A 24,086-nucleotide genomic window follows, 5' to 3' on the forward strand; every position below is an offset into this window, starting at 1 on the left:
GTGTTTTGTGCCTGTACAAGAACCTGGGATTGACCCTGTTGGCACAAATTGTGAGTAGATCATACTGAACGTGAAGTAAGGAACTAACTGCAGATGCTTCCCATCCCTTACCACCTATTCCAAGTTTGAGCGATGTCCGGTCGTTGCACGTGAAAGCTCACCATTGATCAAGTTCCAGTCGAAGACACCGTCATCCATGTCACCGTTGTTTTTCATCACTTTGGCAAACAAGTCTCTAAGGAAGTCGTAGTCGGGTGTTTCTTCAAACCCTAGTTTGCGGACATAGTTAAGATATATCCCGAATTCCTCTATCAAAAGCAACATAAGCCGATGCATCCTTTGAGGCGAAGATAGTTTACCAGGGTACCCATCGCACAGCTCCTTGATTGGTGTGGTCTGCTTCTTCTCCCCAATCTTCTCGTATTTCTGTTTGTTTGTGGCGGCCTTGAGGCCTTGCCACGGAAGACTACCGCGCAGGAAATACATAAAGACATGACCAAGAGCTTCTAGGTCGTCTCGTCGAGATTGCTCTATTAGTTGTCAGGACCGAGTTGATACTTGTCTGAATAACGAACATACCGCGGCCAAGATGGGTGTTGATACTCATGTAACGTGCGGTACCACTTAAACTCTTTCGCTCGCGATAAGGAATGTGTTGCTTTGTCTTCGGGTCACGATATTGCTTCGCCATTCCAAAGTCAACAACGTGAATGACTGAAACTCGCTTCAGCAGCTTCGGTGGCATATGCGGGGGAATATCGCACCATTAGATGTCTTAGTACCGGGTCGACCAATCAAAAAGTTGTCGGGCTTGATGTCTCGATAAATAAGGTTCTTCTCATGAATTGTTTGCACGCGCAAGATCTGGAGAGGAGGTCAAAGAACGGCATGCTGGAACCACAAGGATGACATTACCATCTGCCGAGCGGCCATGCAGACGGTTTTGATAGAGAACTTGCGCCCGCACATATCGAAGAGGTCCTCGAGACTGGGCCCAAGAAGATCTATGACGAGGATGTTATGGAGTCCTTCCTGCCCAAAATGGTAGATTTGAGGGATGCCGGCTGTAGGAAGGAGTTATGAGCAATGAGCGGGATACCAGAATTGAGACTGAAATGTACTAACAGCAGCCGGCTAGGATACGATAGGAACGACATTCATCGCGCAGCTGAGGCGCCTCTGCCTTCCGTGGTTCCTATAAAGGATGGGTTTTAGAGTGCAGTGCAGACCAGAGTCGTAGGTTGACAACGAACGAATTTGATGGCAACGGTGGTCGAGTTGAGCAAATTCGTCCCTTTGAAGGTCCATAAGGACTGTAGTGGGGAAAGAGGCAGAGGGGAAAAGAGCTACCTTCAAATATGACGCCAAAAGAGCCTTCACCAATTTTCTTGCCAACGCGGTAGTGGACACCAACGAGGTTGCCCGTGCCTGTGTGGTGAGAAGACATGGGGACTGACAGAGGAGTCCAAAGGAAGGCAGGACGGCGCGGAGTGGCGGGCTGAGGGGAGGAGCGCTGAGCGAGCGCGTCGCCAGATGGCCTGAGGATATTATATCCAAGCGTAGAGTGAGTGGTGGGGATGTGCTCTCGGCGTATTCCGAGCCATCGCTTGTCCAAGCCAACGTGCGCTCACCCGGACGGCGCCTGCAATCATCTTCCCGGCTACAATTCCCGTTGACATCACCACAAAAGAATACACGCAAGTACGTAGGTACACACCCTCACTCTACATAGATAAGTAGGCGTTGATCATGTCATCAGTGTCTTAGCCGCCAAGGCACACCACTATCAGTTTCAACACTGCCAGCAGCGCAACCAAAATACCCCTTCCTTTCTTTCCCGACCACTCTTCCGCTCCTATAAAGTCTTCCCATCGAGGTTTTCGAGTAATCCACCAGTACAGACTCGCTAATCCTGGAAATGTAGCAATATTTCGCCCGTTATTACGGTCGTCTCCTCGGTAATAGGAATAACAGTCCAGAAAAATTGTGTTCTCGAGACGTTTCTGAATCCAGACGCCGTATCTGTCCACAGCTTCTGTCTTGACCTCCAAAGTCTTTGTCAGTCCATTGAGAAGCGGTTGGATAAGTTTGGCTATGTATTGCGCCTGACATGTTTGTCTCAACAATTGCTCACTAGCCTTCATGCGTTCGCCCTCGATAACATGCACTCACCTGGACTTCATCCGAGAACAGCAGAGAAGCATGAGCGGTGGCTGTATTCGGACCTATCAAGAATATTCCCCATCAGCCTAGACCTAGAATCTAGCAGCTCTATGGTGCACCTGTGATGGTGAAGTAATTTGGGAAGCCTGGGTAGACCGTGCCCATGTATGCAGTGGGACCATCCTTTGAGGCAAAGTACTCTTCTTGCGTTAGGCCATCAACCCCTTGGATGTCAATGTCCTTGTCCACCTGGCCGTAGGATCCAGCACGTTAGTGGGCACATACACCATGTCGCTAGTACCACTTACTACTTTGAATCCTGTACCAAAGATGAGGATATCCAGAGGTAGTAGTTTCCCTGTACAAAGTTTGACTCCATCTTCAACGATTTCCTCAACAGTGTCCCAGCAAAGTTCGATATTTGGCTGATGCAATGCGGCGAGGTATCCAGGATCAATGATAATCCGCTTACATCCTGGACCTTACTGAAAGTCTAGTCTATCCTACTGACAAGCTTGTCATGAGCTCACTGTATGAAGGTATGAGCTGGTCATGGTACTCCTTGGGAGCGGTCGCTTTCATGTATCTCGTCAACATCTAGGGGCCGAAAGATCTGCAACCCCTCCTTTCGCGTGAGAAATCAGATTTGACTTACTAGTCGTACTAATTTCATAAGTAGAAAATTTTGCTTCTGAAAGATGAACCACACAAGGTCGCTCTTTTATCATGAGGCTGAATTCAGTAGTACTGTGATTCACCGTCAGAATAGACAGACTTTTGTGCAACGCGTGTGGAATATTTTTCCTTCGCCCAACTTGCTTAAATTTAGGTTTGAGATGTCCTTGGTATGCGATCGACCTTACAAAAAATCGCTGAGTGACGAAAGCATAGGGTGCATGTGTAATGCACGAATCAGTGTTTTAGGCCGAATACCGTCAGAATAGACAGTCCGCGCGGGTGGTGATAATCCATATTAGGCAGGCCGTCCACCGTAGCCGGTCTCAAAAAGGAAAGTTTGGGCGTTATCGCTGAGCCGAAATCGCCGTTACAGCGGCTATGAGATTATGGCAAGGCTCGAGAGGACACTCTGTCATCGTTCCGACATATTGAGAGTTGTCGCCTTTTGCAGCGTCCAAAATTGTTTTAACGAAGGGTAAAGATGTCCTTCTAACATATAATAGCTCTATCATCCACACTGTGTCGCATGTTCACAGCTGGTTATCCGCCGAAGCTAAGAATTTTTTTACAACACCCTATTTTTCGTGCTTTGAGGCTTGCAGCTTCACATCCAGACATTCCCTCGCCAATCGCATGTACAGGCGTAAAGTACAGCATATTCTCGTAATTACCATGAATTTAGTTTGAATGATTTGCCAAGGAAACGGGCACAAAAGCGAGTTGTCTATTCTGACGGTGGTGTCTACTCTGACGGTGAATCACAGTAAACTTCGATGAAAAAAAATTGATTTGCTTACCCGAATCATGATCGAACTGCGGTATGCGCGCATGGTTAAAGGTGCATGGGCAAATAGCCATTTAATCCAAGAGGCATATCGATATTGCCCCTGTTGTGTTGGTTAGCAAAACATTCATTGACATATTACAAAGCAAATGCCTTCTCAGCAAACCACTGTCGAGTTCGGCAAAAGTTGACGACATGAACTGATGGGTCAGCAGCAATCTGAGGTATGAACTGGGCTCTGAGTTGGCGTGATTAATCGACTTGGATACTACCAAACGAGTCGTGCGCACGCAGAACAGCCATTGCCAAACACACCGACGCGTTTGCCTGCCAGCTTGACATCGTGTCTCCAGCGTACAGAATGCCACGAAGGGCCCTTGAACCTGTCTAGTTTCCCCACTTTTGCGGGGAAAAGGGGTACAGTAAATGGCCCAACAGCCTGGATTACCACTTCAGCATAGCATTGAGATGAAGCTCCAGTGTTGGTATCCAACAGGGTGAGCTTGTAACAGTTTTGCTTTGACTGCCATTCCACAGCCTTCAGTTGAGTGTTGAAAGCGGCGTAGTTGCTCAAATTGTTCTTCATGAATATTCTCTCCCAGTAAGCTTTGATTTCGGGTTGAGAAATGTAATAAGTGTTCCAGTTCGGGTTGGTTTCCGTCGACAATGAGTACAGATGACCAGGTACGTCCGAACTGCAGCCCTGTGTCAAACTTAGTAAGGCATGCAAGCTCCATTTGCGATGAATCACAATCGAACGGGGTACTCATTATCCTGTCATAATACGTTAGAGCGCGTAAGCCATTATTCTGTACGTTAGGAACCGCTGGAGATTACCCACACGCCATGTGCCACCAACGCTAGACTGTTTCTCGATGGCCTACAGGAAACGCGTAATCGATTTCCGTTAGAAACACGGATTATAATCCACGCACCACAAAGTTGTCGTACTTCAGCTGGTTTTTGAGTACAAGGGCCATATTTATCCCAGCAATGCTGCCCAGAACACCATATAATTATTATTTCTCAGGCAGAACAAGACTATCCAGCTTACCCAAGACCAACAATCACGACTCTTGGTTTACCTTCGTCCAAGTTATATGGCATGATGAGCGCTGAATGCTGAGGATCGGGGAACAATGGAAAGATCAATCCAAGGGAGGGCATATCAACAGCTGCACCCTCGACAGCTTTCCATGCACGAGCCCAATGCCCTGGCAAATCCTTCTCCAAGATCCCCACGAATCATGCACGACAGCTCGGGTGTGATCATAGCACAATTTACACGGCCCTATAAATGGCAGAGTTTAGCGCTCAAAGCATGTATGGATTCAAACAAACTTTTACAAAAACCGGGAATAACGGCAAAACGATTGTACAGGTTCCAACTTGATAGATAATATTGAGGCATGCGCAGGCGAATCAGCACATATGCATTATACACGTGGAGTATTACCATGAAAGGATGCGAAGGAAGGTGAAGGGGGGTAAGAGGTGACAGAAGGACAGCGGCGCAAACTCGCATAAAACGCGCGAAGAATATACGGGAATAGCTCAGATAAACTTTCATCGGAACTCAAAGCTTGAATTGCTGCGCTCCGAAATATGAGACAGCGTCAGTTGCTGATATCTGCATATTATACACAGTTAGAGGCAGTGGATAGGATGGAAAGTCATGACTAACGGTTCTGAATTCTGATGGAAGTAGAACCCGCTCATGGTTGCCACAGGGGGGGAACGGGGTCCACTGGAAGTGCCTCTTCCGTTGCGACGAACGCTGGAATCTCTTCGACGACGCACGGGAGAGTAGGTCTCTGGCTTAGGTGGAGGCATGGCCATCGCTAAATCATGCTCGTCTCCTGACAGGGGTGCAGATTGAGGGACAGGGCACAAAGGCATGGAAGAAGTTTGGTGGTTGAAATCTACACAGACATAGTAGAATCCTATCTCGGCTTTAACAAACCTGATGGTTGCACGAATCAGTTGGAGACGAACCTGCGAAGCTAGCCCCATTGATGTCCTGTACACGATGATCTGGGACTAAAAACTTCTCCTTCCATCGCATAAAGACGGCACCCCGGTCTCTGTCAGGTACGGTGAGATGAGGCTTCCGGAGCTCATTCTTGACGTGTCTGAAAGCGGGAAAGCGTTGCCAATGGACCATGTCCTCCTGTTCGTTCGCGCCCCAGTTTTGAGTTAAAAACCCATAACGACTGCCTATTATTTCAGCATCAAAGTATGTCGTAAGTTCTGGCCAGTCATCTGTTAATCCTCTGATGCAGAGATAGCCGCAAAGGAAGGAAGAGGAGAAGTCAACGTCCTATAATGGTCAGCAAACAATCTTTGCCACGCAAAGACATGACTTACTACGATATTGACAGTTACATCGTAACTATTCCGTCCACTCTTTTGTGTTCCTTGAAATACTGCCCCAGGGTACAAGCAGTGGTGTCTCTGAGAACGCACTCGAATGCGGGTGATATCAGCCAAAGGATCGGGGGAGGAATACTGAATTCGCGAGCGAGGTTGAAAGGAATCATGAGGGACAAGATCATTCTGTTGATGTAGCTTTGCCCTGGAAAGTATCCCGGCATCCTCATCGATGTCAGCAGAGGATGGATACTTAGTAGAGGCAGCGACCGCATTGGTAGATGCGCTATGGGAATGAAGATGTGTGGGTGCTGGCAAAGATGGTGAGAGCAGGAGACTTGAAGCGGGAGATGAATCCATATCAGTATCTTCGTCGAACACGGCGTCAGGGACTGCGAAATGACGGTTGGAATGAAATTGGGGGTGGACATTGCGAGGCAGGTTCCGAGAGAAAGGTGCATCTATATTGGTGAAAAAATCGATGGAGGAATTGGGTGGGGAACAGGGTGCCCTCTCGCGACATGTCACACAGATAATGTTGGCATCCTGGTCGTCAACAAAAACGGAAGGAGTCGAGTCTGTCGAGTCGAGCGACAGCGGGCAGCGACAGCGCGAGCAAACCTTGATGGCCTGGGTTTGGATGTGCTCCGGAAGAGAAGGGGTATTGGCAGTCGAGTAGACTTCTTCTGTGGTGGGCATTTGGGCGGTTGTGAAATCCGGGCTACGAGCTGTGAGCTGGATGGTCGGTTTCTGTGGGGTAAGAGTCAGGGTGGGAGCAGTAGAGGTGTACTACTCCTGCGCCACTGCACCACCCCCGTGAGAAGTCGCCCCGTCCACATCGTTGACAGCGGCTCCTCGGCGCCCCTCTGCACACACTCCCCAATTGCATCTGGTTCCATCTTGCTGAACTCGTCTTTCTAGCTACATCAATTTGTATCGGCAGGGCTGCACAGCATCATGATGACTGGATTGTTTACTCTATGTCTGTCTATCGTACTATCGTAATGGGTATAATAAATCTACGTGTATCGAACATTATACACGAACCGTAAATCCGAACGCCAGGGCAGCAAGTTCTAGATATATGACAAGCCGTCCGAGCAGCGACTTCCATCCGAAGATTATAACAATTTGGAGTCTGTCTCTTAATTCCCCCAAATTACCACCTGAACCACTCGCCGTACATGTTCGGGCGCTCTCCTCGGACGTAGGACTCAAAGGTACGCTTCATTACAGTAGCCCAGTCCAAGTCGCTCTTATCGTCCGACACCAAGTCGTCCCAATCGTCGGGGTCTAGGTCGGGATTTGCGGCAGCGCGCGCCACCATCTCTCCCGCGGTGAATCGTGACCCAAGATCTGGCCAGTTGCGTGCAGGGTCAAATGGCTTCCACCTAAGCGCAAACAATGAACGGAAGATCGGATGGTCACGAAGGTGCTTACCAGAAATTATGGAAATGGTACGAGAAAGCACCCCTAAAGAAGCCTTCAAATCCGAGGGTTAGCGGATGACCGCTGGCATCCGTCGGAGTATCAAAGAACTGGTCAAATCTGAAGATACAACTATCAGCATCAGGGCATGCGCGTTGTAGATTGGATAGTCACCCTTTAAAGAAAGGCTGCGGGGGACGATCACGTTGCAAATCCTCCGTGTTCAGCCATGCCGAGTCGAAGAGTGCGTCGGGAGTTCGGAGTAGAAGAGCATCGAGATGCGCATCCTTGAAGTATCGAGCAATTGTCATGGGATGGAAGTCCATGCCATTCCGAAGCGCGGTGCGGAAGAGGAAAGACCCGATCGCAGACTGCCTATTCATCCGCAGAACTGCCGTATTGTACGCCTCGTGGTATGACCACCGGTATGCAAACGCCCCCGTCCATCCCCATAGCTCTTCCCAGTCTCTGAGAAAGATTGTGTCTGCGTCGACATAGATGCCGCCGAACCGATGGCACACCACAAATCGTGCCATGTCGGAGAGAACGACAGAACCCTTGTCATACGAATCTGCAGAATCAGAGCCAACCTTCTCCTCGTCAACCTTGATGTCAATTATATGCCCGCCCGAGTTGAGAAGCGCTCTCTTGTAGCGGCGCCATTCATGCCTGAGCTCTGGAATAGAGTCAAGCTGCTCGGTGGTGTTCCACAGCTTGAACTGAATCACATCTTTGAAGCGGGGGTGCAAGAAAGGAGCCGACCAAGGGTTAGAATGTAGACTCTCGAGCATGTCATGCATGGCCGACGGGTTTGGCATTGCCCCTGCAGGACCGGGGTTGATCCACAGCCAAAATTGTGGGCGACACACGTTCTCGGATGGTGGCTCGTCATCCGACAAGTATAGGCCCAGGTTCTGAGTGTATAGCCAAGACAGAAGGGAAGAGTAGGGTTTGTCTGTGAACGGGCCAGTCCAAAACATATGGAACAACCGAGGGTTCTCGGGATTGCAAGGTGACTCCAGGTTCGCGTAAGGCGTATATGTAGGAGGGTCTGGCAATCGAAGAGGTCGCTCCCACTCAGCATCCTTCTTCCGTACGAGGCCTGTATTCACAACTCGTGGTTTCAAAGCCGGGACCTCCGCTCGCCTGGCAGAAATATCTTCTTGCTGTTCCTTGTAGATGTATTGCCAGTCTTTTGTCTTCCCACGACGAAGTTGCCGTCCATTATCTAAACCTGCTCCAGAACGGAGCATCTCGAGGCAATCACGAACGTACTGAAGGGTGACTAATTGAGGTAACGTAAAACCAAGGCAGCCTATTACGCACCTTGCCCTGCGAGTAGTCGCAGCGCTCCATGATAATGTCCATGTCAACAACACCTCCCGGCATCGGACGTGGAGGATGGCTCACGCCTGACGTGCTGTCTGGCTGCTCATACACCCGCTGCGGCCCGTTTCCGCGAGTATTCATCATCACCGATTCATACGAGCTGAAACGAGAGAGAACGTCCTTCGTAGGACGTGGCAGAGCCGGATTCATGGGATGTGATCTAAGTCCTATTTGCCGGGGTACTGTTTCATCGTGTCAAAATGGCATAACACCGAGGAAACTAGGCTAAATACCAACCTTTGATGCTACTAGGGTGGTGTCCGCTGGCGATTTCCCATTGCCATATCCGCTGGAGCTCCCTTCTGTCAAAAACAAGCGTTGACTCGTCCGATTCCTCAAAGCCATCCTTCTCGGGAATCTCAGCGAAGTGTTGTGCGAAGGTATCTTCGAAGTCGTCCTTAAGAGTCACCTGGTGGGAGGCACTGTCGATGGGGTTTCGGACTAAGGCTTCTTCAATAAAAACAGGCTTAGGGCCGTAATCCGAGCCAAGACTTGAGCTTGAAACTTGAGGAGAGCGGAGGTCGGATGCTTTGTCAGTGGCGGATGCTTGATAATCCGTCCGAGCATCCGAGGGCCACTCATGAGAGGTCGCACCGCTCCCATCTGATGGCGCTATTGGAGCAACGGTTTCAGGCGAAGAATTTTTCGCCACGTCGCCAACATCGTCAGACGTGAGCGTCGGTGCGGATGACTTGCCGAAGTCATGAGCATAGAGGTCGTCAGGTGGGTGTCTGTGGATGTCATCGTAGAAGGTGTCGTTCGAGCTAGGGTAATATTCAGCTGGTGGGGGAGGCGGAAAGAAGTTGAAGCCAATGAGTGTGGTCACAACTACCAGAACGTAGAAGGTTAATATCCTTTTGGTCCTGTTAGGCATTGAAGTTAGATAAGAGACGCGTGCAAGGTTAGCAGTTTCCTCACCAAGCGTTTGAGGTTGGAGGAGGGGCTTGCGTGAGCGACTCGAGATGCATCTTCTCCCGGACAGCTGAGGGTTGATCTGGGTCATCGGTAACGAGACTGTATGGGGTAGTGTATTGGCGCCGCCCAAACTTGAACGGTGCACTCCAGGACATGCTGCCCGGCAGAACACAGGGAGCAGAGGAAAAGGTGAGATACGTTTCCCTGCGAAGCTCGAATCACTCTTATAAGGGTGGAGATTGGCAATGAGCTTACATCTTGATGTGCCCACTAGGGTACACAGCAATGCTGAGATTCCCATGGGCGGTTAGTTGCTACCGGAGTCGACTGCTGCAAAACCTTGCACAAGCTGACGGCCTGCCACATCAGCGAGCGCTCAGTTACATGAAACTGCGAGCAAACATGAAACTGTGAGCGAGCATGCTCCACTCACTAAGAGTGGCAAACAGGGCACTGAGCAGATAGTCGACTGCAAAGGTCCTAGTGCTTTGTATAACACATGAACCTGTCCTAAGAAAGAAGGAAACACAGCCTCTCGCAGCCTCTAGCTGCTGCGCTCCTGATTGATACCAGTAGTGTACCGCCGAAGCCGTTGCCGTGTATATAGCTGGCATCACTAGCATCGCTGGCATAGGGCCGAACGTTGAACGCCGAGGTCTTCTACGCTTATCAGTGTTTAGTCTGAGTTAGGCGAATGGCGATAGAAAGCCGAAGGTCCCCGGTAGATAGACGCTGGATCAGAGATGATTCGATGATGGGTTAGTGAAGCGTTCCGGGATTAGATCTTAGACGGGACATGGTGCAAGACACTGAAGTGAAGTACCTAGTACTATAGTACTTGGTGAACAGGAAAGAGAACGATCTCGAGCGAGACGCGCGGCCGGAAATGGTTATTGATATGTGGGTGTATGCTAACAACTTTGTGACAATTACGTACGTACTGTGTCCAAACCATGTCACTGAACAATATTCACGAACGTTTGAACACTCTGGCCCGATTGCAATATATACACAAGCACAGCGCTGGCTGTTGGGGCAATATAATAACATTAACAATATTAAGTTGTCCAGCACACATGTGGTCTTGGCAGCTAGTCGAGGTTGTTCAGGGCTTGAAGCTTGAAGCTTGAACGTTTGAACACCGGCTTGTGAGCTGGGGCCTGAGTGTTCTGGGTTTTCTCCCTGGGCCTCGGTCAAAGAAACTGTAGCTAGCTGATAGAAGAGCAAACGAGTCAAGCTTTGGTTGCCTCGGCAATTCGGGCCGCCAGCATCCCCATGCGACACGACGCTTCTAACCAATGCCCGTTACCTTTTAAGGTAACTAGGTCTATGGGACGATTCTTTTCGTCCCTTGGCGGGCGTTTGCAAGACTCGTCGTAAATTCACGTGACCTTCACACGGGCTGCATATCTCGATTGGACTTTTATACGTCATACGTCGAGCTGCCTCTTTGTCTCCTTTTCCCCTACCTTGCCCATATGTCTTTTCTTGATAACATTCCCGTCCGGGTGGTGGTCGACACGACGCTTCTGACCAATATCTTAATGGGACCCTATGGGACCTTCGGTAGCGAGGAGTCCTTGCGACTTATCAATATTGGCTTCGAGTCTTTTGTGAATAGTGTTCCTGTTTGATAACCTCGATTCGGATCGCCAGATATACAGGGTAAGCCTGTGGCTGAATGGTCTCAGTCTAAGATTGGGTGCTAAGGGCTAGGGAAGTGGCTTTGTTACGAGTCTTATAATTCAAGTCAGTAGGATGAGGAAGATTAGGCACTTAGAAGATACTAGTAACGGTTCAGATTCAGTTGTCTAAACGTCAATAAGGTAGCAAAAGAGCGCACCAAAATACAAGAGCTGCGCACAGGTGAGACTTTTTGACGCTCAGGCTGTTACGTCGTAGTACGAATCGACAGTCTATCCAACTGCACACTGTCCTCAACTTGTAGGAGAGTTGCTTTCATCCTGGAGTATTACAAAGTCGCTGTCGCAGACATGGATGGACTGGATAGTATGTACTCCGATATTTACAGGAGTTTATGTGTCTGGTCGATATCTCAATGGTCGCAATCCACGGTACCCGTCAATCCTAAATCAAGATGCGTCTGAGTCTTCCAGATATCCGGATATCTTAGCTCAGTCTATGCATTCTAAAGATACCTCCCTTTCGGAAGGCGAGACATATCGCCTAGGCATTACTGCCGGGGGAAAATCCGTACATAGATCAGCACACAAAAACATGAGCGAGGCGGACGTCCAAACATACAGAGAGGCTGATCTATAGGTCTTTCATGCACTGTCTCCTTAACAATAGGGGTAACTGAAGCCTGGGAAGTCGAACGGGGTGGCGGAGGTGGCGGTGGGCGTCTCTCTGCACTGAGAACTGAGCTCGTCGAGGATCCCATACCAGGATTTGATTGCGTGTCTGAAGAGATGGACCCGTTACTGTTTACATTCCAAGGTCCACCCGTTTGCGTCGCAGTCGAGTTCGTGAGCTTACTGGGATGATGTACAGGCTCTGAGTGCTTGTGGCGGCTTTCTGAACAGGGTAAACTGATTGGTGCACGCCGAGTCAAATCGATGTGCCTTATCCTTACCTGTGGGATGTAGCATTGCTTGACTAGATATGTTCCAAAAGGTGCTTTCCTTCCACGGTCCATGGCCACCTTCATTCACGTTGTGCTGCGTATGCCGAGGAGGTTGGAAGCCTACATAGGGCTTAAACGGGCGGAAACCACGACGAGCCTGAGCTTTTCCTCTCCCTCCTCTTCGTGGTTGTGACGAATTATACGAAGGATAATCATATGGGCGACGTGAACTACCGTTCCGTCGGTTATGTTGGTGTCCATAACCGTTGCGAGGATGTCCAAACCCACTGTCGTAACTTGTGTCCCGAGGCCATTGTGAACGGAGTGCAGGACCACCATGGGACAAATCCGGAAAAGTATTTGGGGTTGAGGTAGCTGCTGATGCAGGAACTAAGCCTGGAGGATAGGTTGAAGAAGTACCAACGCCCCCTTGAGTGTGTTGAGGATTGATGAAGACAGCAACACTTTTCGTTGACAGGCTGGAAGACATTTCAATGCGTATCGAAAGCGGTGACTTATCCCGCATTGATGCATTGTCCAGACTTTCTGGGGCGCTAGCCTGATTTTCTACAGATGCGGTCATGTTCACAGAATCATTGCCAACTGCCTCCAATGGTGCATCCTCTGATACCGTCCGGAGACCATGACTTTGAGCAGGACCTTCCCGAGGACCCTGATTGCTCAACCCTTCTCCTTTGAACTTTGCGGGGGGCATCTGCCATTCCAATGACTGGGTGCTCCATGCAGGTAGCCTGGAGAGTGTGTTGCCTTGAGAACTGCAATCGAGCACTTGAGCAATGTTATGTTGCCGATTTTCAGTTGGAGTCGTGGCCATTCGTCGATCCCATTGACTGTGAGCAGACGCGATCCATCCACGCTGACGTTGGTCAGTCCTCTCAATTTGCTCTGCATCATCGATAGTATGTGTTGAGACTGAATCATTTTCCCAGTCTAAGTGGTCGTTTCTTCTCCCGCTTCGGTCGGCAAGCTCGGGTAACGGTGTATCATCGTCGTCCGACTCGATAACTACCTGTACAAAGACATGATTTTTCATTATAATGAAACATTGTTGAAGAAAAATACCATATCAAGATCATTGTTATAAAGAGTCGTGATCGTGGAGGGGGACCTCTGCTTAGAAACTCTTGAGATCCCTTTAACAAATGGTACCAACACATAGTCGAGCCTTGCTTTTTTCGTGGTGGATTTAGCTGGAAGTTCGTGTAACCTATCCACAAGCCGAGCGGCTTCAATACGAGGTTCATCAGTGTATGAAGAAGCTCCTTGTATAAAGTCACTCTGCGACTCGGCGGGTCGAACCCCCAGCTCGGAGGAGTCTAAATGCTCATCGTGCAAATCTAAGATGGTTGACTTTGAAGTCCCTCAGAAATCATCGTTGTACCACAATAAAGACGTGCGCACCGTCCTCGGCTTGTCGTACCAGCCAGATTTGGTCCTTGGATGCAGTGATTTCGATTCAGGAAAAGTGATTGCAAGGCGGGCCAACATGGCAGACATGTGAGTAATATGTCGTTCACGTCCGCGAATGCGCTCTCCAGCTTTCCTAGTATGATTCGAAAGGTTCGACCAGTCGGGTTCGTTTGTGAGATTTAACATTTCAGACGCGTGCGCCTTCTTTGTGTTTAACATGCGTATTGGGCATGTATCGCGATGACAGCCTCGGCAAGACGGCCCGGCTTTGTTTGCGAAACAAACCTCGGTCTATGTGGTCACTAATGATGGTCTTCGTCGATGAGATAGGCAACTTACTGGGGATGAGGAGGAGCGGAGTGCATGAAGAAGGCACGCTGCTTCAAATAATGCAACGTGCTGGCGCACCGGGATAAATCTATAGCTGTTTAAGCCTGAGTACGATTAACTTGGTGAGATGTTTCTAGTACCTTTGATGAGGGAATAATCTGAGTGGAGTTGAGCTCCTTTCTAGTCCAGATTCCGCGAGAACATCGGCGGCGTTGTTGTAACTTCGAAGTAATTCATCAAACGGGCGGCACTGGACCGGGGACATTCCACCACAGAAGCAAGTGCGTCCTTCAATGTAGCACGAAGGACATATGCAAATACCAGACCCTTGTTCGGAGGTTGCGGAAGAAGTTGAAAGCACATCGACGCATGCGAAACATTCAAAGAAGCTCTGGAAGATGTCTCCACCACAATAGTCGCATAAAATGTCGTATTTGTATGGCGATGTACCTTCGGTGACGTAGGGTAAGTCAGAATTACCTGGACATTGCTCCTCAATGATAATGTCTTGATAAAGTAGCAGCAAGTCTTGGAGAATTTTGGCAAGCGTAACTTGTTCCCGTTGCCTCGGTGAGCGACTCGATGTTTGAGTCAATTGATTTCGTCCTTCCCACTTGATAAACCGAGTACATTCTTGAAGAAGCACTGAATACTGGCGCAGAGCATAATGGATGATCGCTTTCACTTTGTATGTTTCAGCGCGGCAGACGCTATGAGTCAATGGGTCAGCACGAGTTGAACAACTGGCCAACATGCTAACCGTCGATACAAAGGTAGCTCTTCGTAGAGTGAGATCTTTAAGCTTGAGATTGACATCCGTGACCAAGCAACTTTAATGGAGATCCCTCCATAGTTGACAACTTGATGGCCAACTTTAGGAGGCACAATGATCATGTCACCTAATGTCTGCTCTGCTATGTACACAGGGAAAGGGGCGTTCTTGAGTTCTTCAATCGTAGCAACGTAGGTCTCCCAGTCAAGGACATAGCCTAACTCCTGGAAGTACTGGGCGAGTTCAAGCGCATGGGATCCTTCCGTCATAAACCAGAAAGACGATCCACCACTTTCCGTGTAAACCATTATGTTTTGGCCGATAGATCCGCAGGGGTCCTTGTGGAAGGGTGTGAAGGTATCCCCGACGCCTAGATAGCACATTAAAGTCTGAACCTACAGTCGGATCAGTCTTCTATTTCAGTGTCTCAGTACAATCGGTTGTGCCTTCTAAACATACCTGGCCGCTGTCGGGCAAATTTCCCAGCATGTCATCCTTGTTTTTGAAAAGAAGATGATCCGGTATAAAATCATGCTGGCCTAGCTGTGCAGCCCAAACATCTGGGCATTCAATGTCCTTTCCATAAAAACGTTCGTGCTCTAGTACCAGCTTGATGAGTTGTGAATATCAAACATCTACTTCTAGACGTTACCATCAGCCACCGTAAATCGAGGAGTATTGCGAAGTTTTTGTATCAGCTCTGCCTTTCTGAGGTATCCATCCGCGCGATTATGCACATTGCGAACGTTAACGACTAAAAAGTATTAGATTGATAGGGTTAGAGATACTTAAAGCTACACATGTAACTGCTGACCTGGATTTCCGTTTTCAATAAACCCTTCTGGAGAAAACACATCACTGGGCCAGTGCGGATGAGTTTGATAGCCTTCAATTATCAACGGAACGCCCTCGCTCTCGTGTTTCTCCGTAATTTCTTTCAAGTCTGCACACCTTGCGTGGATTCGACGGATTCTTCGAAAATTTGTAGACATTTCCAACAGCTTATCTAAGGTCCAATCCCTGGTCGTCCTTGTGGCCGTTGGATCGAGTTGAACATTAGGGACTAAGTCATCGAATGCACATTTATCTGAGACTGCGCAATCTACCGAGCGCTTCAGCGAAAGGTCGGCTGGGGTTGAGGACGGTGCACGTTGTTCACTTTGTGACTGACTCGCAGAGGCAGCTACGCGGGCGGCAGAGGGGTATGTTGATGGGAGGGCTCCCCAGCTGATTGGTCTAGCCTGTAATTTGCTTCGCCAGCTTTCCATCCTTGAAACCTTGGAAGTGATATGCAAGCGAGTGACTCCAAAACGTCAACGGCGGGAACTTGAAGGTATGTGGTCTTTGGGATTGAGCTTCTTTTGGTCGATAGATAGGTGAGAGAACTGGTTAGACATCGTTCGGAGGACAGCATCGAGACAGGCTGTTAAGGTAGACGCTGGGACTCGGATGTATGCCTCGTGGCGAGATTAGATGAAGGACGTCAATGATGCAGATGGGCTGCTGAATTGGGATGTTATAATAACAGGGCCATGTGTACCCGACATCCGGATCTCACTTGTACTTTTTCTGCACATCTCACCCACTACCTTTTACATCATCGCAAGCTCAAGCGTGTCTTCGAATTGAAGCTTCAGTCAGCTGTTTGTATCATCAAATTGAACTTGCAGTACCTTCAACCATCTCGGGAGTCTTCTTAATCACTTCGCACTTGAATACGAGCAAGATTGCTCCCGTACCCACAAAGACAAAGTTGAGCACGCCGGAGTTCACTGCAAGTTGACTGTAAGTTGACCGCGATCCTGGACCTCTTTGCCCAACTCCTCTCGTTCGCCGCAACGGCAATTCCCTTCTGACTCTGGAGCTGTATAAAGAACTCTCGTCCCTTTGCAAGATACTGGTTTTACTGGCATGTCCAGCATCTCGGGCGCAGCGCACGACGCCTTCGACTTTGACTTCTGGAAGTTCGTCAATTGCTGCGTCTGCCATCTGCGTTTTGCTTCCACCAGCGCCGCCCCTCCTGTGCCGTTCTGGATCACTGAATGCGGACACGTCATTTGTAACAATCATCTAAGTGGGTGTCTATTGACTTCACTTGGCAGGCTCCTTAGTGTAGTTACCCGTCACAGACTCCAATCAGAGATGCCCTCAATGTGGAAGTCATAACATTCAGCTAATGCCCTTGCAGCACGACGTAAGTGCCCAGCCGGTATATTACTGACTTATGCTTAGAGGATGATCATAGATCGAGGAACCTATGTCAGAGTATTTCAGGTCACTACCACACGTTTTGGATGGTGTCGCAAATGCTGTGAAGGTGAGCTCGGGATCACAGCTTCGCCCACATATCCTTCCTCTTTACAAAAGTAGTTTCAACAAGAAAGTGTGGCATCGCTAGTGCGCCATCATAAAGATAGGGCCGCCCATTTCTCGTCCACTTCCGAACGCCTTCGAAATGAACGGAATAACTTGAGAAGGTGCTGTCAATTTCTTCTTTAGAAATGCTCGGCGGTGTTCATACAACACGGACCAACGACAGAGAAAACGAAGAGTTAAAGCATCGCATCACGCTTTTGGAGCAAGGTGGTGACCCTTCAACGGTGATTAACTCCAATGGCAAGCGCTTAAGAAGTGATCCATGCAGGTACGTGAATAAGAGGATTCTCAATATTTGTCGAGGAGGCCGGACTTTTATGGTCGTATCCTCAGCTCAAGCCCAAAGTCCGGTGTCGTTACTGCTCCGGATCGGCTTACTCTCTCTGAGAGAGACTATCCAAATTTTACTTCAGGACAACGCAGGCCAATCCACAGTGATGCACAATCGGATAGACCAGGCACCAGCCGCTTTGCGCAGTATGCGACTCCCGGGAAGTTCTTGATCATTGACTGACCAAACTTAAGACACTTCTCCTTTCACGATAGCAAGCCTACGCGCATATACCCACCAAGGCTATCACACGACCAGTCTGGTTCTCTTCATCCTGAAGGCGGAGACTCTTCTTCGCAACACTTACTTGTAACTAAAATGTCGGAAATCATCACCAGCCCACAAACTAACGCCTGGCTTACCGTCTGGCTTACTGGGCGACAGATCTCCACCTCTCGAACAGGACTACCAATGAAGCCACCAGCTCCGATCAACGGCCGTGTTGCAGGTCCCATGGGACCGCCCCCAACACCTCAGAAGACCTTCAGCTTTCGGACGCCTCAGACACCGTCTCAGAGTCTCAAACCAACTCCAACAAATGCTAATCTAGGCTCGACTAGGTCTGCGCGCGACTTGACATCAAACCGCTTCGAGCCAGCATCCACTCTTAAGGGCTCCGTGTCATCTGACAGATCTGTAATGATGCGTAACAGTGTAGGTCGACAACGAACCGCAAGCGGTTCTCAGCGGAAACCGTTTGTTCCTGGGAAACTTTAGACACGAACCGATGCCATCTCTGCCTCTTTCTTTCAGCCCGTGAGTATAGCGTACTCTCTACGGCGTATGCGCTGGACTTATGTTTGTAAAATCATGACTGTAATAATAAGATATTCAAAGACGGCTTAGCTTGATTACACACACGAGTGTTATAATCCACCAACGTCAATGACGTGAGGTACACGACGTCTTGATATCACACTGAGCGCGATAAATGTAGCTCGGGGCCCAAGCGTATCACCCAGAGGCAAGCTTCTTCTAGCTTATTACCGCTCCCTCCAGCGCATGGGTTTTTTTCCCTTACTTTATTATTAGTTTAATATGAGCTCAACTAACTAAGTCGGAGGGAGTCCAATACTAATACTGTAGGTGATGCACGGTTTTCGCTGGTTTTCGCTGGTTTTCGCTGTGTCGTCATGGCGCTATGTAGTATTTACACCCTTATACTAGTGTGGAAACAAGGGGCCTGCAGCTGTACAGCCACCACACCGCACCGAGGGACTCTCAGGCTCGGAGACGGGGTTGCGCAGCACCATTCCCTTCACCTCCAATCCACCATGTCTTACACAGATCCGTACGCTGAACGCCACGGAAGATATCAGCAGCAATATACCGATGGTCCAACGTTCAATCCTTATAGCTCCTCACGGACGCAACCTCACCAGACCTATGATCAGGGGGGCTATGACACCACAGGGTATGGGCAGGAAGGGAACAGGCCATCGCGCTACTCGGACCCATATTACAATAACAGCTCGGGCAAGGAGAACCCTATATCCTCTTCGGACGATGCTTTCGGGGGCGCTGCTGTTGCATCGGCGAGGTAGGCACTATGTCAAGTGATGCTCCACGGCTGACAGAGGTGGATTCTACGTATAGTCGACGAAAGGATCTGAGTGACTGGAGATATGAGCAACAAAGTGGTTTATGGACGAGGGTATTTGGAAACCCCTTATTGCACGTTCCCTTGCCTAATCAACTCCACAGGGTAGCAGAGGGAGTTGCATTGCTCGGTTCTGCTGCTGTGCGGTGATGATCGTGATTTTCTTCATCGTATCAATACTTCTTGCGCTTGCGCTTGTACGTATTCTGTATCTATCTGGGTTGTACTGGCTTATCTTTTCTCAGTGGATAAGACCACCCAATATTGTTGTAGGGAGTGTGCAGACTAACTCCACAAACACGGTCAGTTTTCTTGCGGTCCGTATAATGCCCTTGGCTCATATCACGTTGCAGGTACAATCAGTCAACGACGGGTTCCAAATAAATCTTGGAGTCAATATTTCGTAAAATCTAACTTAATTGACCTGTACAGCACATCGCTCACCTTCGATCAGTGTGCAGAACCCAAATTATTTCGCGGTGTCCTTCAAGGATATTGATGCCCAGGTGAGGCTTGTGTTTTGACTTTTCGTCTCCCCAATAACCTCTTCAAACCCCGTATCAGATTTTCTACCCTATAAACAATACTCTCGTCGGGGGTGGGACTGAGAATGATATCACCTTTGGATCCCACTCACAAACGAACTTCACCTTCCCCTTTGCGATCAACTACAACAGCAACCTGCCCTCAAGCAACCAAATTCTGCTTGACATGGCTCAAAAGTGTGGTATTCCTTCAGGGTCTCCATCTGACATAACCGTGAACTACGACATTACGGTACGCTTTCCCCCCACAAACGAGGGTTTGATGATTGTGGACTGATCGCAATGGACAGCTGGGCTTGCGTATACTTTTCTTCGTCGTCAGTCCTAAAGTGAGCAACAGCTTGAGCTTCAAATGTCCTCTTACTTCGTCAGATCTTGGGGTGAGACAATAATAATCTGCTTCTGTTCATGCACGTTTAACATCAATTGAACAGGGCTTGCTTAATGGTATTGGTGGCCTGTGATACTTAATACTTGTCCCCCCTTTTTTGGACTTGTGATTCGGACTTAGTGGACCCTATACTAGGCGACTTAATGCGTACACTGTTTTACTTAGCTACTAGTATGACCTCGACATTAGAAAGTTGAAAGCTTTGTGAGATCGGATACCATGTATGTACATAAATGTATCTGAAGTTTCCTGTTGGCAGCTTATGAATGAAAAGTGATAAATTACATAAACACGTGAGTATCTTCTTAACAACGAAGGAACCGTTTATCGACATTGTCTACGTTCAAGCTAACTCGACTTCAACTTTGGCGAGATGTCTAATGGGCTGAGCGATGCAGACCGCGAAATCGTATTTAGCCACATCTTCCGTCACCTTGCGTCCTACCGCAATGTAGCTGAAGTATACATTTTGACGGAACATGACTTACAGCTCGGCCAGAATTGGGATCGCAGAGCAACAGATGAGGCCAATGACGAGCTGAACAAGTGGGCACAAAATTTCCTCCATCAAGCCTGGATCGTATGCAAAGACCAGGAACAAGGTGAGTGAGTCGTGCAACCGCCGATAGTTTGATGACCCTCTGATTGTTCGAGATATCTCTCACATGCCTTTGTCTCCTCAACAGGTTGCCCTATTCTCGACCCTTTAGCGGATACATCGACCCGCCAAATCCCCCCTTTGCCCGACCTAACCAACGTGGGGAGGACGCTTAATACCATCGCAGTCTTGGAAATCACGACCACCAAGTCATATTCCGCCTACACTCGGGTGTTCTTGCATAGTTTCGGTCCTCTTGATGAGTATCTCATAGGCTACACGTTGCGAAATCCGGCGAAGGCGATAGAAGAGGCCAGAAATCTTACGGAAACCACTAGGGATCAACGCGCCAGATCAAACCGGACTCTTCGTATGGCAGGTATGGGTCTCGGTGCCGTTGCTGGTGGGCTCCTTGTTGGTATCACGGGCGGGCTTGCAGCGCCTTTGGTTGGGGCAGGCGTCACCAGTATTCTGGGACTCTTCGGTGCCGGCGGGACAGCCGCGGGATTGTTGGCAAGCAGTTTAGCAAGCTCGTCGGTGGTGTGTGGAGCTCTCTTTGGCGCTTATGGCGCACGGTCTGCCGCAGGCATGGTTAGTCGGCACGCTAGAGAAGTCAGCGACTTTGAGTTCGTCCAGGTCTTGGGCGAGGGTGAGGGAGAAACATTGGGTGTCAGGCTATGCATCAGCGGATGGCTTACATCCGACGAAGATATCACAGCACCGTGGACGATCTTTAGACAAGGAGACGATACACACGCGCTTCAATGGGTATGAGATTCCCCGTCTATTGTCGCAATCCTGACATCACCGGTTAGGAAAAACAGGCACTGAAAGACCTGTCCAGTGCGCTTGTCACACTAGTCAAGTCGCAAGCATGGTCATATGCTAAAGGCGAAATCATCAAGCATACAGCTCTCGCAGGCTTGCTCAGTGCGCTCTCACCCATTTTTTTGCTGAAAATCGGAAAGATCATCGGTACGTCGTGCTTTTCTGCGAAATAGCTAAACTAACGGCCTTAGAAGATAATCCTTGGATGAATGCTAAAGCCCTGGCGCTCAAGACCGGTAGGGTTTTGGGAGAGTTGCTCGCCTTAAGAGTATTTGGCAACAGACCCGTCACCCTAACGGGCTTTTCACTTGGTTCGCTCGTCATCTTTCAGGCACTCCTCCAGCTCTCGGAACTTCCACCCGCTAAAACATGTGGGCTGATCCAAGATGTCTTTCTGTTCGGCACTCCCGTCACTAGCAAGAGTCTTGATTGGGCGACCGTACGCAGAGTTGTCTGCGGCCGAGTCGTCAACGGTTTCTGTCCCAACGACATGGTTTTGGGCATTTTCTCACGGGCATCAAGTGCTAGTTGGAACATCGCAGGGCTACAAGCTGTAGAAGTCCCTGGAGTAGAGAATATAGAATATTCAGATGTGGATGGGCATCTGCAGTGGAGAGGAATGGTGGGAAAATGTTTGCGTGACTGTAAAGTGCCTGGTGTGGCAGACAAAGAGGTTGAAGAGCAGTTAGCTAGCATCCCGAGGATCATGGATATGAAGGTCGAAGGGTCAGAGGCTCGGCTTTTCGACGGAGACCTTTCAGCAATAAGTGATGGCACCCACGCAAGCTCACTAGCGTGATAAGATGTGGTTGACCGATTAGCTAGAAGCGTATTGGCCATGCCAAATACAACGGCTGTCATTCCATGTCACAGCCTCAATCAATTAGATGAATCGTAACCAGAACTAGTACATTGGTCGGACAAAGGACCATTGCATTGGCATTGGTAGCTATAGCTGAAGCTGACTCCGCTCAGTGAACCTAGGACGTGCATTGGGATTTGAAGCGTCCACGCTGAGGTGCCGTAGGTTCGAGGCCATGACCGCAAACCTGCTAGTAGTTACGAGGTCATGGGCTGGCGGTTGGTGTCGGTTTAGACTTCGGTGCGCCAGTCTTCCCTCTGCCCCAACGGACTGAAATACGGTCGCCGTCCATGTCCAACCCGTTTGCCCAGGCCTGCGCCGCGCTCTCGGCCGTTGGCCGATCCTTGAAGTTGACGAATGCGCATCTTAAAGTACTGAGCAACCGATGGCAAGAGTGAATTTATAGCCTTACCTTGATTTCGCTACGTATACTACTGACTTGAGCTGGGACGCGGAAATGTGCGTAAGTGAGTTGACGACATAAGTACGAATACTATCTTCGTTTGCATCCGTAGGCAACGATGATAAAAACAAGGATGTCTATAATGCGTCAGATAGTCTTCGACGGTACCCGTTTGAACTTACAACCGTCTCATCCTCGGGTGGCGTTAATCCTTGATTAGTCGCATGGGTCGACATGATCTTTTTGGCAACTGGGTCGTTATGGCCGTGGTACCGATCTTGAATGTTCTGGTGCGAGAGTTCATTCTCCATTGGTTTCTCATGCCTGCAAAATTACCGTATGATTTGAGAACACCCATAGCTCATGCTTGAACGTCCTCACCTGTATGGGCACTCTGAGCCTCTTTTGCACTCTCCTTTCACATAAAAGGAGCAAATGTGGGGCCTGTTCCGTTTATAATATGGATTAGTCCGAGCCAGCTGTTTGAGCATTTCCTTTCCAGCAGACGACGCCCGGTTCCCGACTTCCATCATTGACTTTGTTCCATCCTCCATCTGTTATATTGTGTAGACAGTCATGAAGCGCGGCACAAACGGAGACGTACCTTGCTTTCCATGTTTTGGGCGTAGTATTCTCTATTGATGTCACTGGTAGGTGCCTCACTTTGGATGGCAAGCGCGGTGTCGCGGACTTGAGTGGGTAGGCCATACTCAAGGTCTAGGAGACAGGTTTGACAGACATTCTTCACTTTTGCGCAAGTCTGGCAAATGACGGTTGCCTTGTAGCGAGCCCCTGATCCTGGGTTCCAACGAAAGACAGTGAAAGGGCGTGCGCAAGTGCCGCACGACCGGCCAAATTCCTGCTTGGACTATGAGGATAGTTGTCAGTAGCTGTACAGAGAATTTGCCAGGTATCCACGGACCATTCGAACGAATGGATTAGGGCCTAAACCTGGTTTCGAACTATGTGTTATGTCAGCGTCAAGTAAAGGGAGTGGAGGAAACGTACATGTCTCGCAAAGAATGGGAAATTCACTTTGCTCCCATCCAGCTTTGTTAATGTCTGCTTTGGGGGGCATAGCGTCTTGTCAGAATTCGATTGAAGAGTCGTCCGTGACACAGCTGCAGGTGCCTTGAGGTACTGAACGAAGACCAAAGCACTGCAATTCACGCAATTCACGCGAGTTGTGCGATAGTTACGTGTACTGTCATCCCCCGTGAGAATGTACACCACCGTCAGGATGTACATACAACTGTCTTTTGTGGCCGTTTCCCCTTCAAAATTCTCAAACTAAATGCATGATAA

The 24,086-nt window shown here is 49.1% G+C and overlaps 9 protein-coding genes across 9 annotated transcripts; 3 read left to right on the forward strand and 6 right to left on the reverse strand.

Annotated features, from left to right (window-relative positions):
- Positions 1–114: 114 nt before the first annotated feature.
- On the reverse strand, positions 115–1,447 carry CONPUDRAFT_48717 (kinase-like protein; the record flags this gene model as incomplete). The annotated part of the gene is made up of 8 exons (XM_007765905.1): positions 115–308; positions 360–530; positions 580–714; positions 765–864; positions 916–1,064; positions 1,126–1,195; positions 1,254–1,313; positions 1,364–1,447. The coding sequence occupies 8 exons, from the start codon at positions 1,445–1,447 to the stop codon at positions 115–117; spliced, it is 963 nt and encodes a 320-aa protein (XP_007764095.1).
- A 100-nt stretch (positions 1,448–1,547) lies between these two features.
- On the reverse strand, positions 1,548–4,732 carry CONPUDRAFT_87565 (FAD/NAD(P)-binding domain-containing protein; the record flags this gene model as incomplete). The annotated part of the gene is made up of 14 exons (XM_007766485.1): positions 1,548–1,660; positions 1,823–2,105; positions 2,173–2,225; positions 2,283–2,412; positions 2,472–2,644; positions 2,694–2,760; positions 2,819–2,881; positions 3,639–3,728; positions 3,779–3,863; positions 3,916–4,328; positions 4,385–4,399; positions 4,467–4,505; positions 4,561–4,621; positions 4,680–4,732. 14 exons carry the CDS (start codon positions 4,730–4,732, stop codon positions 1,548–1,550), a joined length of 1,638 nt encoding a protein of 545 aa, XP_007764675.1.
- Positions 4,733–5,011: 279 nt separating this feature from the next.
- On the reverse strand, positions 5,012–6,763 carry CONPUDRAFT_97716 (uncharacterized protein). Its single transcript, XM_007766486.1, has 4 exons — positions 5,993–6,763; positions 5,621–5,945; positions 5,310–5,568; positions 5,012–5,255 (listed from the first exon to the last, which is right to left on the reverse strand). Exons 1-4 carry the CDS (start codon positions 6,692–6,694, stop codon positions 5,192–5,194), a joined length of 1,350 nt encoding a protein of 449 aa, XP_007764676.1. The 5' UTR covers positions 6,695–6,763; the 3' UTR covers positions 5,012–5,191.
- Positions 6,764–7,154: 391 nt separating this feature from the next.
- Positions 7,155–9,882, reverse strand: CONPUDRAFT_149928 (uncharacterized protein; the record flags this gene model as incomplete). The annotated part of the gene is made up of 6 exons (XM_007766487.1): positions 7,155–7,386; positions 7,436–7,543; positions 7,598–8,697; positions 8,750–8,994; positions 9,050–9,675; positions 9,731–9,882. 6 exons carry the CDS (start codon positions 9,880–9,882, stop codon positions 7,155–7,157), a joined length of 2,463 nt encoding a protein of 820 aa, XP_007764677.1.
- A 4,326-nt stretch (positions 9,883–14,208) lies between these two features.
- Positions 14,209–16,115, reverse strand: CONPUDRAFT_47026 (uncharacterized protein; the record flags this gene model as incomplete). Its single annotated transcript, XM_007765797.1, has 5 exons — positions 14,209–14,785; positions 14,836–15,242; positions 15,307–15,444; positions 15,495–15,601; positions 15,662–16,115. 5 exons carry the CDS (start codon positions 16,113–16,115, stop codon positions 14,209–14,211), a joined length of 1,683 nt encoding a protein of 560 aa, XP_007763987.1.
- Positions 16,116–16,758: 643 nt separating this feature from the next.
- CONPUDRAFT_141814 (uncharacterized protein) lies at positions 16,759–18,516 on the forward strand (the record flags this gene model as incomplete). The annotated part of the gene is made up of 8 exons (XM_007766488.1): positions 16,759–16,921; positions 16,977–17,041; positions 17,093–17,164; positions 17,218–17,324; positions 17,387–17,491; positions 17,557–17,700; positions 17,770–18,310; positions 18,382–18,516. 7 exons carry the CDS (start codon positions 16,759–16,761, stop codon positions 18,269–18,271), a joined length of 1,158 nt encoding a protein of 385 aa, XP_007764678.1. The 3' UTR covers positions 18,272–18,310; positions 18,382–18,516.
- A 300-nt stretch (positions 18,517–18,816) lies between these two features.
- On the forward strand, positions 18,817–20,362 carry CONPUDRAFT_97723 (uncharacterized protein). Its single transcript, XM_007766489.1, has 8 exons — positions 18,817–19,094; positions 19,151–19,208; positions 19,259–19,456; positions 19,508–19,557; positions 19,609–19,660; positions 19,719–19,931; positions 19,990–20,078; positions 20,134–20,362. The coding sequence occupies exons 1-8, from the start codon at positions 18,829–18,831 to the stop codon at positions 20,168–20,170; spliced, it is 963 nt and encodes a 320-aa protein (XP_007764679.1). The 5' UTR covers positions 18,817–18,828; the 3' UTR covers positions 20,171–20,362.
- A 101-nt stretch (positions 20,363–20,463) lies between these two features.
- On the forward strand, positions 20,464–22,418 carry CONPUDRAFT_117535 (DUF726-domain-containing protein; the record flags this gene model as incomplete). Its single annotated transcript, XM_007766490.1, has 4 exons — positions 20,464–20,692; positions 20,777–21,456; positions 21,504–21,663; positions 21,708–22,418. 4 exons carry the CDS (start codon positions 20,464–20,466, stop codon positions 22,313–22,315), a joined length of 1,677 nt encoding a protein of 558 aa, XP_007764680.1. The 3' UTR covers positions 22,316–22,418.
- Positions 22,419–22,431: 13 nt separating this feature from the next.
- On the reverse strand, positions 22,432–23,918 carry CONPUDRAFT_97728 (uncharacterized protein). The gene is made up of 7 exons (XM_007766491.1): positions 23,790–23,918; positions 23,704–23,732; positions 23,386–23,649; positions 23,163–23,335; positions 22,964–23,105; positions 22,791–22,918; positions 22,432–22,743 (listed from the first exon to the last, which is right to left on the reverse strand). The coding sequence occupies exons 1-7, from the start codon at positions 23,857–23,859 to the stop codon at positions 22,584–22,586; spliced, it is 966 nt and encodes a 321-aa protein (XP_007764681.1). The 5' UTR covers positions 23,860–23,918; the 3' UTR covers positions 22,432–22,583.
- Positions 23,919–24,086: the final 168 nt, after the last annotated feature.

Source organism: Coniophora puteana, assembly GCF_000271625.1.
Source record: "Coniophora puteana RWD-64-598 SS2 unplaced genomic scaffold CONPUscaffold_2, whole genome shotgun sequence".
NCBI lineage: Eukaryota > Fungi > Basidiomycota > Agaricomycetes > Boletales > Coniophoraceae > Coniophora > Coniophora puteana.

Excerpts from the sequence above, each read along its gene's own strand:
- CONPUDRAFT_97716 (XM_007766486.1), bottom strand. The coding sequence starts at position 6,694 with ATGCCCACCACAGAAGAAGTCTACTCGACTGCCAATACCCCTTCTCTT. Across the intron at positions 5,946-5,992 it reads ATGTAACTGTCAATATCGTA|GACGTTGACTTCTCCTCTTC; the intron begins GTAAGTCATGTC and ends TGACCATTATAG. Across the intron at positions 5,256-5,309 it reads TTCCATCAGAATTCAGAACC|ATATCAGCAACTGACGCTGT; the intron begins GTTAGTCATGAC and ends TATAATATGCAG.
- CONPUDRAFT_97723 (XM_007766489.1), top strand. The coding sequence starts at position 18,829 with ATGTCTTACACAGATCCGTACGCTGAACGCCACGGAAGATATCAGCAG. Across the intron at positions 19,095-19,150 it reads GCTGCTGTTGCATCGGCGAG|TCGACGAAAGGATCTGAGTG; the intron begins GTAGGCACTATG and ends TTCTACGTATAG. Across the intron at positions 19,932-19,989 it reads CCGTGAACTACGACATTACG|CTGGGCTTGCGTATACTTTT; the intron begins GTACGCTTTCCC and ends CGCAATGGACAG.
- CONPUDRAFT_97728 (XM_007766491.1), bottom strand. The coding sequence starts at position 23,859 with ATGCCCCCCAAAGCAGACATTAACAAAGCTGGATGGGAGCAAAGTGAA. Across the intron at positions 23,650-23,703 it reads CTAATCCATTCGTTCGAATG|TCCAAGCAGGAATTTGGCCG; the intron begins GTCCGTGGATAC and ends CTATCCTCATAG. Across the intron at positions 23,106-23,162 it reads GGCTCAGAGTGCCCATACAG|GCATGAGAAACCAATGGAGA; the intron begins GTGAGGACGTTC and ends GTAATTTTGCAG.